Below are 19,931 nucleotides of genomic sequence, written 5' to 3' on the forward strand. Positions count from 1 at the left end.
ATTTTTAATAAAATTCAACCAACTAATCGCTGGTTTTCCTTTTATGTTTTTATATGTTTTTCTTTCTCTTTCAAACTCTTATTATCAAATGTAAATAAAATTCTATTATGTGTTAGAAAGGAAATTTGAAAAAAAAAAGTCACATGTTTTTTTCTTTAATTTTGACTTTCATTCTTATTTTTTTTCCAAATAATAAAATCAGATTCGTTTCCATAAAATTTAATGAACTTTTAGGCAATAATGTTGTACAAAGTCAATAATGACGTGCTATAATCGTATGACACGACAAAAGGACGACATGAACACCATCCATTGGTATTCATGTGCCTTTTCACCTTGTAAAATAACAGTAGAAAGATACCTACCAGGGGCAAATTCATCTATGCCACGTGCCTACAAGTTGAAGATATGTTTGGCATGCAACGTAAAATATATATATTTTTTTAAGTATATTAAATTTTTTTTATCTCTCTAACCACTTAAAAACATTTTAATAATGCTTTTCTTATCAAGAGAAACATATTGTTATAAAATTTAACCATTATTTTTAATAAAATTCAACCAACTAATCGCTGGTTTTCCTTTTATGTTTTTATATGTTTTTCTTTCTCTTTCAAACTCTTATTATCAAATGTAAATAAAATTCTATTATGTGTTAGAAAGGAAATTTGAAAAAAAAAAGGAAATTTGAAAAAAAAAGTCACATGTTTTTTTCTTTAATTTTGACTTTCATTCTTATTTTTTTTCCAAATAATAAAATCAGATTCGTTTCCATAAAATTTAATGAACTTTTAGGCAATAATGTTGTACAAAGTCAATAATGACGTGCTATAATCGTATGACACGACAAAAGGACGACATGAACACCATCCATTGGTATTCATGTGCCTTTTCACCTTGTAAAATAACAGTAGAAAGATACCTACCAGGGGCAAATTCATCTATGCCACGTGCCTACAAGTTGAAGATATGTTTGGCATGCAACGTAAAATATATATATTTTTTTAAGTATAATTTTTTTTTAATTTTCAATATTAGTACATTAAAAATATAAAAAACATTAAAAATAAATATTAATTTAATAATTTTTCAACCAAATATACTATTAAAACACTGTAAAAAGCTATCCACGTACTGTTCGGGTGGTTCCGTGAACTTTCCTGAATAATAAAAGTTCGGAAGACCCCACACAACCTATCGAAGTTTAAATACTAGTCTAGAGCCCCGTTTTACACTCTTCAAGCTTATTCCCAAAACCCCAAAATCCCACGAAATCAACTACAGCTAGATCTCCTTCCGAGTAATAAGCAAACCATGGTATTAAGCTCCCAGAGCCATGAGCTCCCCTTTAATGAGAATGACTCACAAGACATGGTCATATATCAGATGATCAACGAGGCCAGTGCCCCGAATAGCAGTACATATAATATACTTCCGAGAAGCCAAATCAACACTCCAGGCATGCTCCAACCAGCGAGGACAGTCATAGCAAAGAAGCATTACCGGGGCGTGAGGCGTCGGCCGTGGGGGAAATATGCTGCAGAAATTCGTGACTCCACTAGACACGGGGCTCGTATATGGCTAGGCACATTCGAAACGGCGGAGGCGGCTGCCCTGGCTTATGATAGGGCTGCTTTTAGCATGCGTGGCTCTAAGGCCCTCCTTAATTTTCCAGCTGAAGTGGTGGCTGCTATATCAACTCAAAACTTTCAGCCAATTTCGAGCTCAACAAGGACGTCAAGTAAAAAAGCTATGGATTCATGCGGTAGCTCTAGCACAATAACTATTGCAACATCACAATCTGAATCAGAGAGCAGCACAAGTGGGGAGTCACGCCGTCAGGGGTCGGATATCCTCGAGAATTAATTACTCGCTTTTGCTTAATTTTGTTGAGATAGCGAGGGAAATCTCTGCCTGGAACGTTTTGAATCGTTCTTCTTTCTTTCTTTCTTTTTTGTCTTGTTTTTTTTTTTTTTTTTTTTTTTCGTTTTTGGGTTTTGTATATAAGAAGATGTCAGTTTGTATGGTTTTAGAGTGCATCAAATGCACAAATATAATTGCATCTTTCGAGTGTTATTTCGTAATAAGAATAGTGCCAGAAAGGCCAAGAGCAAAGAAGAGTTCTAGGGAACTAAATATTATAATTAATTCAACCTATCCCAAGATTTAAAGTTGTGATTAAAAATTAATGAAGTTCATACGCAGTGTGTAAAAATCCTAAAATCGGAAAACCACATGCCTGTCTTACTGTGGTTCAAATGTTAATTAATGTGGATGACCTGCCGAAAATGTGATTGCATCCAGGAATTATTAATTAATATCATTTGTGTTTAATATTCAGTTTTTTTTATAATTTTTATTTAAAAATACATCAAAATAATATTTTTTAACATCAATATAATAAAATAATATAAAAAATTGATTTAAATTTTTTTTTTTTTACAAAAACATCTTCGAATGATTTAATTTTTTTTTTTTTTACAAAAACATCTTCGAAACGCTACTTAATCTATCTATTCTCCCCCACATAACTGTGCAGGACTTTGATAATTAAATCAACCGAAACAAATTATCGAATTGAAAATGGATTTGTCAAAAAAACAAGCACTTCTTATGGAATTGGGATATGAGATGTGGTGACTGAGGTGGGCACATGATTTGGTGGCGTAAATGGAGGTGCTGAGGGTGGTCCAAGAGACCAGCTTTGGTGGCAAAATTGTTGGTGTAAGAATTTGTTTGTTTTTTTCCCTTTCTTTTATCATTTTTCATACAGGGCCATGCCTTTGACTGGTTCAATTCAATATTCCAATATCATGTGCATGTTATATATATATATATATATATATATATATATATATTGGGACATTGAACTTTTAAGGTTTTGAATAGCCATGTGATCGTGGAATATTACCTTCACACCACGTATAAAACATCCCAATTTCTTAAATTCCATGCTTGCAAAGATATTAGGGTCACGTCAAAATGGTCCAAGAATTGGTCGGCTAATTGTAGTGATCAAATTTGACCAAAAGTGCTGTAATCAATTATCGAATCGAATTTGAATCTTCCTTCAATTCTATTTCCCACCTGCCCTTCGATTTAGATTAAAGATCAGAATCAAGGCGTCGCTATCAGCGTATGAGTATTTCAGTTTGTTTCCCTTATTTGACTTCTTTTGGCCTGTAGGCCTTCCAGCTGCCACCCGCACCCAATATAAGCATTGAAGAGGTCAAGTGTAATTAATGAGGCAATAGTATATTTTTTTTGGTCTCTGCAATATCCATGGCATTATAATCTAGTTCCCGAGCTTTAAGAACCAATCCTCCCGTCCTTAAAGTTTACCTCGAGGGATGGATTGACGAGTAGTTTTTAGAGCACTAAGAGCTAACATTTTGACATGGGACGCTAGCTAGAGAGTTTAGGGAGCAGATGATAGATGAAAGTTCAAGAAAATAATAAGATAATATTTGAGAGAAATAATTTAATTAGTTAAATTTTAAATTTTTTTAAAAAATTATCGATTTAAATTCTGTAAATTTTAAAATTAATGAAAACTTCCATGATTTTTAATTTTAAAATTTATAAAATTGAGATATTATCAATTAAGCTAAATATTTATATTAATCTAAATAAAAAAAATTCAAGAAAACAACTTGGAGTGCAAGCATAAACTGTTGCTTTGTCGATAACTTCTGATCCAAGTATCTGGTCTGTGAAAATCTTACCAATTTAAAACGCTGATTCAGTGGCGTAAAGCGTGGCAATGACTATAAAGCCATCAGATGCCTTATCGAAGTTAGGATCCATTTCGAAGTTCTACTTCCAGACCTTTTAGTGAACCAAACCTCTAGATCTAGACCATACTGCGCTTAATTAGAAAAATTATAGCTTGTATCTAAATATCCTTTTTTATTTTAGTATAAACCTCTAGATTTATTTCATGTTAGGCCCTTGGTCATCGAGAACAAATTTTATATCTCAGAATTCTCAAACCTGTAAGTTTTCTTCAACAATTTTAACTATTTTTTTTAGGGTTTTGAGGGCAATATACGCTGTTCTTTTTTTATATGTCGTGTCACTTCTGATTTCACTCAAAATCAATTCTCCAAGAAAGTGTACAAAAGTTTTTATCTTAAATTTGACAGAGGAGGCCTTCAGCTTAATTTGTTTTTGGTGGACAACTCTACAACTTCTAGGTCTTTATAAATACAGAACTTCTTGGGCCTCCTTTCCTCATCGACAAAATGGAATATTCATTGCTTCATTTACATCCGTTAGTCATTTCTTTTATCTTATTTAATCTTTTCATAATCCTCAAATATGGTATATAGAGCATCACAATATTGTTGCAACTAGTTTTTTACCCTCATTTTCCCAAACCTTTTCAAAAAATAAAATAAACTAACAGAAATAATAGATACAAAATTTTAAAAAAATATATATTTTTGGTGTAATTCCGTCAATCTACAAGTATAGCCCTCTTCCCAAGTAACTGAAAATAAGATGTAAGAAAGGAGAATATAAGAGAAGAAAGGAGAGCAATAATAATAATAAAATAAATAAAAATAAAATGAAACAAAAAGATTGGTGAGTGAAATAAATAATTAAAAAAAAAAGAGGGAACAAAATGACCTTAAAATTATAGCCCTCTTCCCAAGTAACTGAAAATAAGATGTAAGAAAGGAGAATATAAGAGAAGAAAGGAGAGGATATAAACAAATATAAATAAATACAAAGGAACACACACACACACTCACACAATAAAGGAGAAAAGAAAGAAAGAAAAACAATCATTCTCTCTAAAAAGAAATGACTAGTTTAAAATAGAAAAAATTAAAAGGAAAAATCACAATAGTTATCTCTCCTTTCACCTTGCCGAAGTCCGGCAGCCATCATTCTCTCTTTGTTTTTTCTTTTCTTCTAGTCAATCCATTACTGACCGCCATATCCTCCAACCAAAACAAAGCACACTAATCCGAAACATCTACAAATCAAATATACTTTCCCTTCTCTCATCAAGCGACTACCACCATCACTAATCATCCACTGTTCATCCTTTTCATTGCCATTTTCCAAACCCTCACGCTGTTAAAACACTCAACACAACCCAAATCAATGTCCTCTTTCTAACCGAGCCAGTTCAACCCACCCTTGAACCTTTCTTGAACCGACCTCCACCTGAATCACACCACCAGGTCATTGTGGACCTGAATCATGCACATCACCAACGATATTAGTAAAAACCTAACACATAAAAAAACTTGTTTGAAATGGAAGTAGAAAAAGGGCTTAAACCTCTGATCATATTGGGAAAAGTGTGAATCACTGTTAGTGGTAACCAGTGGAAAGGGATTGAAAGCTTAAATTTCTAGCAATTGTTTGCAGGTTTGGTGCCCGCGTCCCACATTCACCGCCGTCCCACATGCGGCAAACATGCCAGCGCGTCCAGCACATATGCCACCACTATGTACCAGTTCCTGTTCCAGCAGTGTTCCAGGTAAAATAGCTTTCCCTCCTGTGACTCGTTTTTATCTTTTCTTAGTTTACTCTTATCCATTTTCAAGACCAAAGTTTATCGAAATGTCCCATGCCACACACATTATAGGAAGATTAAAAAAGATAGAACGTATGGCTAATGAACCTATAAGCAACAAGCTGTTCATTTGTGCATCAAGCTCCTTCCTCAGGTATAAGGCATTATAAATGGTATCAAAGCCATCCCTAGTTTACTGTGGCAACTAATTAAGACCTAAGCGAGACAGAGTGCTACATCTTCGTACAGGGTGGAAGACACCTCTTGAACCCAAAGCAGCCGCCTCTAGAATCCTACAGTGTTCAGGGCTCGATCATGGACTATGATTGTAGTGCGATGGGGACATGACAAACTTAAGAAGGTAGAAAAATGTCATGTCCTATATCTCACATCTAAACATTATTGGGAGATTGGGTAGATAAAAGGTATGGTTAAATATGTTCAACAAGGAATATTTTTTTTATGGGATATGAGGATAAGAGGCCTTATTAGTGCTATACTTGTAGACATAGAAGCTATTCATTTAAGCACCAAACCTCTCCCTCGAGTTTGGGTGCATTATAAATGATATTAAAGCTGAGCCTAGCCATGTGTGGGAACCATGTCCCTTACGGAACAAAATGCTCTACCTTTGTACAGGATGAGAGCTACCTCTTGAATTACCCGTAGAAGCCGCCTCTAAAATATTCCTACACTTTCTGGGGCTCAATCCAAGACAATGGTTGTGGTATAACGGGGACATTAATTACACACTTAAGAGGGAAAAAATGCGATGCCACATATTCCATATCTAAGAATTATGACGAGATTGAATAAAACAAAAGAAATGACAGGGAAAAAAAGCGATGCCACATATTCCATATCTAAGGAATTATGACGAGATTGAATATAAAACAAAATAAATGGCTAATTTATCCATCTAGAAAGAGGAAAACAAACTGTCCAGGTAGTCACTCCCCAGGTCCTGAAATTCTACCACGTCGAAATCATCCACAGACAATTCTTCTACGCAAGCCATTCTCTGAAGTCCAGGTTGTTCCATAATTATCAAATCATTGTTCACTTCCCAATCTCTTGATACCCTTCTTCTAGGGACCACTGAAACTTTGTCACCGCTTCCCAGAATTATGCAAGACGTGTCATACCCTTGTGAAGTTGTGGTAGATGAAACACTGTAGTCATTTTCGGAGCAGTCAATGCCCATTGCCTTGGCTACTGTTTCAAGTGGGAAGTTGAGGTATGTCTTGGGGCCTCTAATTCTCAAAGCAGCCTTATCATAAGCCAAAGCTGCTTCTTCAGCTGTTTTAAAAGTTCCAAGCCAGACTCGAGCTCCTTTTCTCGAAGAGTCCCTTATCTCTGCTGCATACTTGCCCCAAGGCCGCCTCCTTACTCCCCGGTAGTGTCTGGTAGTCACTTTCTCTGTTTTCACAGTATTCTCTTCTGAGCTTAGGCTGCTGGGGCCTTTGTTTTCTTCTCTATCATTGGAAGTAAGTTCTTTATAGTTTATTTCAGGAATGATTCCATCAAGAAGTCCCTCCCAGGACTCTGTACCCATCGATATCCATCTGCCTAGACTTGGTAGCCTTTCGAGAACCTCCTTTGACCCATCTCTACTATCAAGACTAGGCAATTCCTGCGATGATTTAAACTCTTCTTGTTCGTCATGGCTTGTTACTTTGTCTCCTCTATGTTCTCCAATGTAGCTTGCCCAAACATTCTCTAGGATTCCTTCAGATGTTGCACGATGATCACTTTGTATAGCCATGTTGTCATTTACATAACAAACAAAAGCTAGCTAATTTAACACAAACAAAAGAAAGGGAGGATGATTGGAAAATGTTAAGAAATATATAAAAGGTCACGCGTAATCTGTTAATTAACAGCTAACCTAACCTAATCCCACTACATTGATGGGATTCTAATCCAATGGGAAACTTGTGCTTTAATCCACTGAACAGCTAAAGTTTTGGAGGATAATAGAATTTGAACACTAAGAAAGAGGTGGATTTGTGTATTTTAAGGCTTCTCTGTTGACTTGTGTGCATGCATGTCCTAATCATTTGCTAGGATTTATCTGTGTACGCCCTGTGTGCTCTACATATTTTATTGGAAAGCCTTCCAGTAGTTCATGATCAATTACACGAGAGACGGAATTAAAGGATTTGAAAGCTGGCAGGAGAATCTTCTGAGTTTTATATTGCTCTTGCTTTGCTGCATCTTATATATAGAATACAAGGAACAACAAAAATTAAATAAGGAAATTTGTGAATAAAAATAAAATTTAGGGACCATAGTAAATTGTTTTGAAAATTATAGTGACTTATAAAGAGAAACTTTGTCAAGACCTCCATCACTTTACTTCAAGATTTGAAGGAAAAAAAAATGTAATAAATCATCTCATTACATTACACATTTGATTGCATTACATTACAAGTTACCAAACATAAAAATTTGTCTTAGATCTAAAAATTGTTGAAACACCTTTACTGGCCATTTCTTATCCCAGATGGGGACTGAATCATTTCTTACATTACATTACACATTTGTTTTAGTTCAAGCATTCATTTCTTATCCCAGATGGGGACTGGGCCATTTCTTATACATTACACATTTGTTTTAGTTCAAGCATTATTTGGAGATAGTTGCTATATTATTACACCAACTTTAAACCTCTTTTATTAGAGTGTATGAAATGTTTTTTCAGTATATCGATTCTTTCAGAATTTTCAATCAAACACTTCTGTCCTTCTATTAATTTTTCTTTTATCTAATGACGTGTTATTTTCCCTTAAAATGCTCCAACTTTCATTTTATTTCATTCAAATACTTTAAAAAATCATGTTCCCGCTGAGATTCCTAGTTTACAGGTCCTCTCCAGGCATTCCTTTTCGTCTCAAATCTTACCACTCGGATGCCACATTGGAGCATTCTTTATCTCTTGATTATTTACCAGGAATACTGAATACATAAAGAAGTAACTCCATGAGCCAGATGCTACCTTTTTAATTATTGATCTGAAGGCTTCTGTATAGAAAGCGTTTTGCTGCAAACTTTTCTAACTGTTATAAAGGTTCTGTATAGAAAGGTTCCTCCAAACTAATTGTGAGAGGAAAATATCATATGCTTGCAACAGTAAGGATCTTGAACACAGTGATGGTCAAATAGCCTAAGCTATTAGGTTATGGGGCCATCCTTATATAGAAACACTGAAGCTTCTTCTTCTTCTTCTTCTTCATTTTATCTTTAATTCAGAGTAAATATTAAAGTTTTATGTGCTGGTCTAGTCGTCGGCTTTGAAAACAGACCTCCCATCTAAATTACACTACAGGACCAAGAGGGATAGAGCAACAGCTGGGCATAAGAGAAAGAAAGAAAAAATAGAATCACACGCTTGGGACATCAACATTCGACATCAACATTTGAACCTAGAAGGAAGTTATGTACATGCTTGTAACAGAAGCAGCAGTAGGTTCTACACAGATTCAATGCATTGGAGTGAGAAAACTTATAATATTAACTGCAATGTCAAAGGGGTGCGTCAGAATCAGCCGCCCCAGGAATATTTTAGAGCCTAGTATGCTTAATCAATTTAACTCTTTTGCTTCTTTCGTACGTACTGAAATGATCTCACATCCTTGCAAATTAGTCTTTGAGAGTTGGGGTTGCTGTGAAGTGTGTTTTTTAAAAACACTCTTTGTTAATTTTAAACTCTTTGTTTATAAACTCTCTTGTTCTTAGTTATTTTTAAAATATTTTTTTATTTAATATATATATATATATATATTTGTAAAAAATTATTTTTAATATAGTAATTAATATGAATTTAAAAACATAAAAAATATTAATTTTTTCAAAATAAATATTTAATTTTTAAAAAATATTTTTAAAACGTAAAAATAAATAGAATCACTTGAGGGTTTCTTTGAAAGTGTGGTTGCGGTTGGTTTTCAAATAACTTTTTGTGCCAAAATATATATTAATAATTTTTTTATTTTTTAAAAATTATTTTTGATATTGACACATCAAAATAATTTGAAAACACTAAAAATATATTAATTTGAAGTTAATAAAAAAATAAAAAATTTTTTTTTTTTTTTCAAAATTGCTTTTGAAACGCAGAAACAAACAGGCCCTATACACATATTTGTTGGGTCCCATTTTTAGTATGTACCTTAATTTAGGATTTTTTTTTTATTTTTCAATCCAAATTATGAGAATTATGAGGTTGTATAGGTATTTAGTTGAAAAAAGTAAAGTGAAAATGAAAATAAAAATAAAAAGTGTTCAAGAAAATTAAAGATAATTTTTCTCACAAGGAAAGATAAGAATAAAAACAAGAATATAAATTAGTTTATTTTTTTAAAATGGTATATTTTTATTTATTTTTTTATTACATATTAACCATTTTTACCATTTTTACCCCTTTAACCATTGCACTACCATCATCATGATAGTTAAAATTGTAAAATTCCACATCAACGGATAAAAAATTGGTTGTTAATTTTATTAATAGTGTTGGTCGCTGATTTATTATAAATATTTTAAGATATTAGGCTTAGCGATAGGCTTATGTCACCAGAAATAAAACTAGGAGGACAAATGATCCCAAATGAATAATATAAAATAGATTAATTGAGCCATTATAAAAACATCAATTGTTTTGTTAAAAAAACATTATTATTATTATTATATTATATTCTACTATCATTTCCCCACCACCTCCAATAATAGTAACATAACTTTTAAAATATATTATCGTTATTACTGTAATATTATCACTATCTTACAATTTACTTCTCCTTCTCAACCATCTATTATTATTATTGTATCTTGTTTTACTATTATTTTTCCACCACCTTCTCCTATAATATTGACATAACTTTTAAAATATATTATCATTGTTATTGTAATCTTATCACTATGTCACAATCTACTTCTCCTTTTCAATCATTTTCACTAGTATTACAACAATCACCTTTATTATTTGTATTGTCATGAATATTTCTGAGATTATTTTTAATTTTTAATTATTTTATTTCAGTCTGATAACACTTTTCCTCTTACATTTAAAAAATTACTTTGATTAAAAGATAAAAATGTCCTTGTATATTCACAACCTATATCTCAAAAATATAATTCTTTTTTCCTCTCTCTTTAATTAAAATCTCATCTCCCCCTCTCTCTCAAAATCTATCAAAATTTACATAAAATCTACACTTTATAATTAAATTTATCGTCAATTTCGTACTAGAAATAGGAAATAAAAATCAAACACTATAATTATCTATTAGCATACAAATCCGTGTTTTATTAAACAAAATCACGGCAAAATGAACCCATCTATAAATAAATAAAACCATGAATAATTAAAAAAAATTCTATAAAAAAAAAGGGAGAGCCTAGGAAAAAAAAAAGTAAATCCCTAATTAAATATGCTATAAATAAAATTAGGCGTTGTGGTTTTGTTTGCACATCTGGTTGGTGGCGAGGAGATGGACTAGTTCGAGTTTGGATAATGGCTATTGATGGCTGAAGAATGGTGGTTACTGTGAAGGGTTACTAGTGATTTGAGTTTGTTTGATTTTGCTGTTATGGTGGTGGAAACGAAGGCATAGCTATATGCTATCCTAGATTTGATGGTTGGGTTGTGTTAGTCTCAGTTTTGTCACAGCTTAGATGGTGGTTTTGATGGTGGAGAAAATGGCTAGGTTTGGTGGTGGGGAAGAAGATGCGGCTGAGCTGTTTCTATTGGTACTCTTATGACGCCTTTTATACTCACTTGACATTCTTTGTTGAATCAGAGATTGATAATATATGAATAAAAGAAATATGGGATTAAGGTTGAATTATATCCTATATATTCTATTGTGTTTTTTATTTTCTGAGCTAATTTGGATTTGTTTTTCTATTTTCTTCTTCCACTTATAAAGGCACTTTGGGTAAATATTCTTGCAAATAAAACTAATTTCATTCCTTATGTAAAAAAAATATATTTTTTAATATAGAAGGAAAAATATTACTTAAACCTTAGGAGGTTTAAATTAATTTTTCCTAATTTTTTAAATTCTTTATTATTATTCCAAAAATAGTATTAGAATTAAAATGTCATTCCGATTCCTCTATTTTCATTTTGAACCTTTCATGCTTGCAATAAGTTCAGCTTCACCACGGGCTTGTAATAAGTTCACCTTCGTGATATATGGACATGCTGTGCCTTGTTCATCCACCATTTTATATTCTCATAATACATTCTTCTTCGCCGAGAAATCATCTCTTCAGCAAAACAAAATCACCTTCGTTATATATAAGGATTCTTTGTGAGTTGGACTAACTGAAAAAAAAATTAAAAAAACTTTGAAAAACTGTCGAGTCGAGAAGGAACCGGCTCTAAAAATAAAAAATCAAATGGGGCAGATTGAATTAGACTAACCTCGACTTAAAATTAAAATTAAAATTAATTGACCAACTTCACCAGGTCAAATAAAAAACAACAAACCTGAACTTGAAATTAAAATTAGGTTAAATTAGAGGTGACCAAGATCAAATCAAAGAAAACCAATCTCAATTTAAAATTAAAACCAAGTCAAATCTAAAATCACCAACCTTATTGAGTCAAATCAAAAGCGACCAACTAACTTGATTGTGGAATTTTGAAATTTTTGCCTTTTCTTTTAGAAAACTTGTTGGAGTTTTCTGAGAGTCAAGAGTAAAAAACAACATTTGTAAGTCTTTTGAGAAGGAAAATATCTTTATGCACAAGTATATATTTCAAGATTCAAGTGCGGGGAATTTTGCAAGAGTGGTGCAACAATAATAGACAATAGAAATTAGATAGAGAGTCGGATGTTCACTTGGTAGAAATATGGATATTTCTTTCGAGGTTTAGCTTCCCTATTGACAATTAAATTAATCTACTACTTTCATCTTGATGTCTTCACACCACTAAGCTCACTAGCCTGCCCAAGTTTGCTTGGGTACAATATTCACCCAAATATCTGCGTTGTTGTTGTTGTTGTAATTCAATTTGACAAGCGCGCACATACAAACACATATATAATAAATATCTGTCCAAGTTTGGCTGCAATTGGACTAATATTTGAATATCACGAGTAAGAATAAAGTTTGAAAATTTTTAAGTCATAATTAACATCTGAATTAAAGAGAAATGGGATTAAATTGGTTTCATTTATCTAAAATCTAAAATTGAGAGAAATTAAAATTCGAGGATGAGTTGAAACAATTAGCCCAATTATAATATTAATTAAGGGTTTAATTGAAAGAAAAATTTAAAATTTAAAGTTAATTTGACTTAAAAATAAAGAATTAGAGGATCAGAACTAAAATAAATAACGTGGATAATTTAGAGGTAGATTTTATTTCGGTCAAGGGCTGAATCGGAAAACAATTAGAAAAAAAATGATGGAAATGAACCAAAAATAATAAATTGAAAGACCAGGAATCAAGGAGCAAAATGCACTGAAATGGAGGGACTATGATGGGGTTTGGTGAAATTAAATCAGAGATGAAACCTAATTCTGTTGGGGGGAAAACGAGGTCGTTTCACTCTGAGTGAAATGGTGAGTTTTACTTAAATTAGAGAACAGACCGTTGAAGTTTTGAAGGAAACAACACTATTTTGTTCATGATCTTTGCAGGCTTCTGGGCAAAATGGTAGAAATGGCTACTTCTCAAGCCAATTAAAGGCTTCATATTGGTTCAACTAGAATCTATTGGTGGCATAAAATTAAAGAAACGTGTTTTCTAACATGTTAGCTACAATCTCGGTGCAATAAATTAGAGTTTGACTTTTGGGCAAAAAGGTAGAAATGCCTGCTTCTCACGCTAATTAAGGACTTGATGTTGGTCCAAATTGAATCTATTGGTGGCATAAAAATGAAAGAAACGTGTTTTCTAACATGTTAGATACAATCTTCGTGCAAGAAATCAGAATTTAACTTCCAATATTCACTACAGATTCTGAGCCGAACATGCCCATTCAATCAGCCTCCCTCCAAGACCAGCAATCATCTTTTTCATTTTGATGTAAGATTTATCTTTTAAAATTTGATGCTCTCTCTATGAGTCAAGCAAAGAGCATCTTCTCTTATATGTTGGCTACAACCATGATACAAGAAATCAGGTTTTAATTCTCAGAATCAGTTACATATTTCATGCCAAACATACCCCCTCAATCAGCTTAGCCTTCCATTTTGATTCAAGATTCAAATTTCAATCTCTGATTCAAGAAAAGAAGGATTGATGGTAAACGTATAAACAAGTTCCCAATATAGAATCCTATTAAGAGCAGGGATTTGTATTCTCTTATAAAAGGATTAAAATGCACCTATAAAAAGGGAATCCAACAGCACACAGAAAGAAAAGAAAACTGGAGAGAACTCTGGAGAGAAGAAACCCGTGAGAAGAAAGGAAAAAAGACAGTGGAACAAAATAAGTTAGTGACAAGAAGAGGAGAAGAAAGGACAAGGCAGCATAAGTTTCTTTTACTGCTACAGTTTCTCTTCTAATTCCAGGTCTGTGCAAGTCGTCCTTTGTCTTAGCAGCTTGTAAAAACCATGACCAAATTACTCTGTATTCTTCTTTATATTTGTTAGATGAATAGAGAAGGGTGGGAGTCCCATATCATCACCACCAACATGAATGTTTTGAGTATATTGTAATCTTTCAAATCAATGCAAAAACATGATACACGGGTTTTTCTCACACATTGAAGTTTTTTTTTTTTTACTGTTGATTGTCACATAACTTGTACGGAGAACTTTGAGAATTTAAGATTGTAAGAACTAATAACCCCTCACTTACGGGACGCTAAAGTAATTTGAACTTTTATCGCCTTTTATTTCTTTCCTCTTAAATCTAATGCTGACATCTGCAATATTCAAAAGTAAAAAAGAAAGCAGTTCTCGTACTTTGGTCATATATTTTGCATAGAAACAGAAGTGAAAGAATGATTATTATTTAGGATGCATTGGTTGCTGATTCAAGAAAACAAAAGGGCAGTCGCGTGGGATGGGTAAGAAAACATAAAAGTTATTGTTACGATATGGTTAAAGGCGTGATTGTGATTATATTTTTAAGTATTTTTTATTTAAAAATATATTAAAATAATTTTTTTATTTAAAAAATTATTTTTGATATTAGTATATTACAATAATATGAAAACATCAAAAATTTTTAATTTTAAATAAAAATATTTTAAATTTTTAAATTTTTTTAAAATATAAAAATAACAAATTTATCGGATGAAAAGTAAGGATAGGATTTGATTTATTTATTGTTTTAGAATTAACTAGCAATGTGATATGCGGTTAAGTAATTAAATTTTTTTTAGAAAGCTCATAATTAAAATAAAAGAGAGGATGCTTTCTCTATTTTTTTAAGTTTTTTGATTTTTTAACCTGTCATGTTACTTTATTTTATATTTAAAAAATATAAAAAAACGATAGGTCTAGGGTAGGAGAAAAAACATATTTGAAAAAAAAAATTCTTTCTAGATTTTTGATGGATCACCCAAGTTTTATGTTAACCCATCAGGTCGACTAATTTACTCTGTCGCAATTACAAGCTCAAATTTTAAATAAAACACATCCACCCAACGCTGTTGTACCTAGCCTCTTAGTATGACCTAAAGTGTTGGTTGTTTTTTTGGGCATTGCCCAAGATGTTAGGTCCTAGTTAGAAAAATAGTCTGAAGATGTTAGGTATTGATGGTAGAAGGACCCAACTAGGTGTTGAGTCATGGTGGTAGGCATGACCCTAAGTTGTTGGGTCTTTGTGACAGCATAGCTTAATTGGGCGTTAGGTTATTGTAGGTGGGAGGTAAGGCCACCATTACTGGATCCTAGTTATTGGTTCATGGCGTGTGGGAAATTATTATTGTTATTACTACTTTGAGTCCTGCACCCGGCATGACTCAATGCTATATTGCCTCCTGTATATGTTAAGTTCCAAAACAATTTTGGGTCCTGCATCAGCAGGACTCAGAGTTATTTTGGATCATGCACCCGGTAGGACCTGATACCAAGTTAGGTCCTATACTAGGCAAGACCAAAGCTATTTTAGATTCTGTACACATTAGGGTCTAAAGCTAGTTCTTGTAACTGGAATTTTAGCTCAGCTAGTTTTACTGGTGCCATTTAATATGGTGCTTGAGCTATAGGCGTTGTGTTTAGCAGTACATCTATTGAAACCTTTACCTTTCTCTCTGGGGGTAAACTGGTAATTCTTATGGAAACATGTATGAGAAATCTCTCACTATAGGAAGATTTGCTAACTCATTATTCCCATTATTCAAGCTCATCACCATAGCAAGATATACCTCGCATCCTTTATTCATTATTTTTTATACTGTTATAGCCGAACTAAAATAATTTGGTATGACATTTCTCTCTCCTCTAAAAAGCACCTATCTACCCATATGTCCACAGAAGATAATTGTTTTTGTAAAACAGTCCATTTGGGCTCCATGCCTACCCAACCAATTCATTCCCAATATGATATCAAAATTATGCAATGGTAATGGTATTAAATTAATGATAAGTTTGACATCCTTATACACTATATCAACATCTATCCTTTCCCCTAGAAGAGTACTTATAGCAAACTCTATAAAAACTCTATATGGACTTATACCCAGTTTTCCTATTGTTTTATAAGCAATAAAATAATGAGTAGCTCTCGAATCAAAAAGTAAAAAACACAAGCTGGTGATTTAACAACAAGGTACTTGCAACAACATTTGGGGCAGTCTGAGCCTCCTCTTGTGTAGTGGCAAACACCCAGCCTTGAGTTCAATCACCTGGGCTCTAAATCGATCCCGACTACCACTAGCCCCTGACTGTGATTGTCTAGCCGATCGGTCTCCTGTAACTGATTGTTGTTGACTTTAAGACTGTTGTTGGGTCTAGATGAATTCTGACCTCCTAGGACAATCCTTTTTTATATGTCCCTGTCTATAACAATAATAACAACCTTTGTCCAAGTGTGGGCACTCCCTCTACCTATGCTCACCCTAACAAACGTAGCATCGTCCAGGTATAATTGAATAGTCCCTAGGATGTTTCTGGCCACATTGGACACACTGAAGGTATGAAATTGATTTCTGATCAGAAGTCCAACTAAATGATCCACTCCATCCTCTTGACTAGCTTCCAATAAGCCCAATAGCTGAACTCTGCTCCATTCTCGATGTTCTCCCCTCCTTCCTTCTAAACTGACTAAACAAAGATTTTCCTTTTTTAGGAATGGAGGTTTACTCTGAGAAAGATCAATGTCCTTCCTCTTGCTAAACCTAACTTAACCCTACCAACTCTCATTCATGCACGCCTTTAATGCCTAGGCTATTTCAATAAGTTATCTAAAGGACTTAAACACAAAGTAACCAATTCTTGTCGAAGTTCCTAGCGTAATCCATCCTGTAATCTATAAATAATCTGCTACTCAGTGGTAACAAACTGTGGGGCAAATAAAGAGAGGTCATGGAATCTTCTCTCATAATCCAATACTGTCATGTTTTCCTAACTCAATGCCAGAAATTCTTGTTCTTTTATTCTGCACTGGAAAAGAGAGAAAAATTGGGTTTCAAATTGTTTCCTAAACTAGCCCCAAGTATAAATTTCAGTAGTCCTTTAAAATTGAATGACTTCCCACCATGTTTGGGCTCTATCTGAAAGTAATTAGGTAGCACAACTCATTTACCAGTCCTTAGGTACCCTCATCTGAGTCATAACACTTTTTACCTTCCATAACCTTTTATCAGTAATTTTTGCATCCTACTTACTTAGAAAAGCTTAACACCCTAACTCCCTCATATTCTTCACTGCCCTTACCAACACAAGTATATTATAGGAAGACATAAGAGTAACTAGAGTTGTTGGTGGTGCTGAAGCCATTGGACCAGTCATACCTAACATGCTTTCTATAACTGCTCTAACATCCTATACCAGGAAAATAAGGTTTGTATATGGTGTTGGTGCAGCTACTGGTGGTGGTGAGGGCATCCTTTTATGCCTCTATTGTCCCAGTCCCTCGAGAGGAGGTGCATTAACTTGTCTAGGTCTTTTTTCAGCCTGTAGTCTAATTGATCCCCCAATAATTTGTTGTAGTGACACTAGAGGTATATGTGAAGCAGTATCCTCTAAAGGATCCACTTGACATCTATTCATAGATCCTCTATCTTCCTTTAATAATACAATCATTTTTTATGAGTTTTTTTATCACCTGGAACCCAAATCAGGGCTCTGATACTAACTGTAACAACCCAACTCAACCTGCTATATATTGTCCGTTTTGGATTTTACTGCCCTCACAGTTTTGTTCTTGGTGATGTGAGCTCACTTCTAAGCCTAACGCCCCAAAACACGTATGACAAGTTGGCAACCAGCACTCATAATAAGGCCAACTCCTACTCCCTCACCCATCGATATGGGATATTACAACTTTGAATAGCCCTAACAGGGGAGCATGCATTTTTTGTTTTCACTTTTCCTGTGAATAACTTTGATCTTTTCTTTCCATTTTACTCGAGCTATGGTTTTCAACTGGGCTATAAGAGACTACTCATACTCCTAGATACCTTTCAAAGTCTGCAAACCTTCCTACACTAGCAGGCCCAACTCCTACATAGGTTCAGCACCGGTAGGACCCAAAGTTATGTTGGGTCTTACACACGTTAGGATCCAATGCAATTTTAGGTCTACATCAACAAGACCTAGAGTTATTTTGGGTCATGCACCCAACACCGAATTGGGTTATGCACTGACAAAATCAAAAGTTACTTTGGGTCATACAAAAAAAAAATTCAAAAGGAAAAAAATGAAATATGTTAAAATATTTTTTAAAAATATATTAAGATAGTATTTTTTTTAAAAAATCTATTTTTTATATAATCACATCAAAATATTAATTTGAAGTAAAGAAAAAAATTTAAAATTTTTAAATTTCCTGGATCTTGTTTCACAACTAGACACAATATCAATATATTTTAAAAAAATTATTTGAAGTAAATAAAACAATTTAAAATTTTAAAATTTCATGGGTCTAGCTTCGCATCTAAACATAATGTCAATATATATATTTTTTAAAAAAAATTATTTGAAGTAAAGAAAAAAAAGACATAATGTCAATATATATATTTTTTTAAAAAAATTATTTGAAGTAAAGAAAAAAAAATTTAAATTTTCAAATTTCATAGGTCTCATTTAGCAGCCAAACACAATCTCAATATGTATTTTTTAAAAAACCTATATAAAAAATAATACAAAAATACCAAAAAATATGAATTTAAAGTAAATTAAAAAAATTTCAAATTTCATTGGTCTAGCTTATCAAAAGTTATTTAAAAAATTAAAAATTAAACAAATTAACATTATTGGGTCTTGCTAGGAGGTAGGAACCAACACTTTGACACTTTTTGAAAGTGTTTTAGGTTTAGCATGAGTGTTGGGTCCAGCCAACAAGCTAGACCCAACAACTTTTAGTAGAGAAGACAACGCCCGGAGCTCTTAGGTCCTATTTGGGACAGAACCCAACTCTAAAGGGTTGAGTAGGACCCAACACCATTGGATACTAGTATTAGTAGGACCTAACGCTCTTGTATTTTTAGTCAAGAATTGCGATTGGAGGAGCGACCTTCTTTGCCATAAATCGATGGGTCTAGCTTTGGTAACTAGGCTCAATATTGTTGGGTCTGGTTTACAATCCAGACCCAAAACACTTTCAAAAAAATGCAATAGTGTTGGGCCTTATCTCCTGGCCAGACCCAACAGAGTGTTTGACTGTGGATGACATTGTAGCACCACACTCAAACACTTTGTTGGGTCTTGCTAGGAGACAGGACCCAACACTATTGGCACTTTTTTGAAATGCTTTAGATCTGGATTGTCAACCAAACTCAACAACGTTGAGTCCAACTACCAAAGCCAGACCCAGTGGCTTTTGGTTTTAAAGGTAATGCCCTCAACCACAATTCTTAACTAAAAACATAAGAAAAGAATGCCCTTCAGGATGCTACAATGTTGTCCACAATGCAAATACTTTATGGCTATAGTGTTGTCCATAGTGCAATGTGTCCGTGTCTACAATAAATCTATAGTGTTTTTCCATTCATTTTAATATATAACAAAGCAATTATGCAAGTCCATAATTAATTGTCTCCTGGTCCACAGTGCATACATGTATAATAAGGTGCTATTTGGTAATGTGGCTGCGGGTGAGGTTCACCTGCAGCCATTGACACGACTAAAAGATTGATGTCTTCTCCCAAGTGCAGGAGTGTCGAAGTAATAAATAACCCGGCAAGACCGGGCTCGAACCACAGAGAGGTTAATTATACAAATTATAAACAACAATTATAAAACAACAATAACAACAACAACAACAA

General features: G+C 33.4%; 2 protein-coding genes and 1 long non-coding RNA gene across 3 annotated transcripts; 2 read left to right on the forward strand and 1 right to left on the reverse strand.

Annotated features, from left to right (window-relative positions):
• Positions 1-1,181: 1,181 nt before the first annotated feature.
• On the forward strand, positions 1,182-2,115 carry LOC105140664 (pathogenesis-related genes transcriptional activator PTI5-like). Its single transcript, XM_011047575.1, has one exon. The coding sequence runs from the start codon at positions 1,315-1,317 to the stop codon at positions 1,864-1,866; it is 552 nt and encodes a 183-aa protein (XP_011045877.1). The 5' UTR covers positions 1,182-1,314; the 3' UTR covers positions 1,867-2,115.
• Positions 2,116-4,784: 2,669 nt separating this feature from the next.
• LOC105140667 (uncharacterized) lies at positions 4,785-9,149 on the forward strand. Its single transcript, XR_845217.1, has 2 exons — positions 4,785-5,497; positions 8,401-9,149. It is a non-coding gene; the product is annotated as an uncharacterized LOC105140667 (long non-coding RNA).
• On the reverse strand, positions 5,497-8,051 carry LOC105140665 (Integrase-type DNA-binding superfamily protein). The gene has a single exon (XM_011047576.1). It carries the CDS (start codon positions 7,296-7,298, stop codon positions 6,453-6,455), a length of 846 nt encoding a protein of 281 aa, XP_011045878.1. The 5' UTR covers positions 7,299-8,051; the 3' UTR covers positions 5,497-6,452.
• Positions 9,150-19,931: the final 10,782 nt, after the last annotated feature.

Source organism: Populus euphratica, unplaced genomic scaffold (genome assembly GCF_000495115.2).
Source record: "Populus euphratica unplaced genomic scaffold, PopEup_1.0 scaffold112.1, whole genome shotgun sequence".
Taxonomy (NCBI): domain Eukaryota; kingdom Viridiplantae; phylum Streptophyta; class Magnoliopsida; order Malpighiales; family Salicaceae; genus Populus; species Populus euphratica.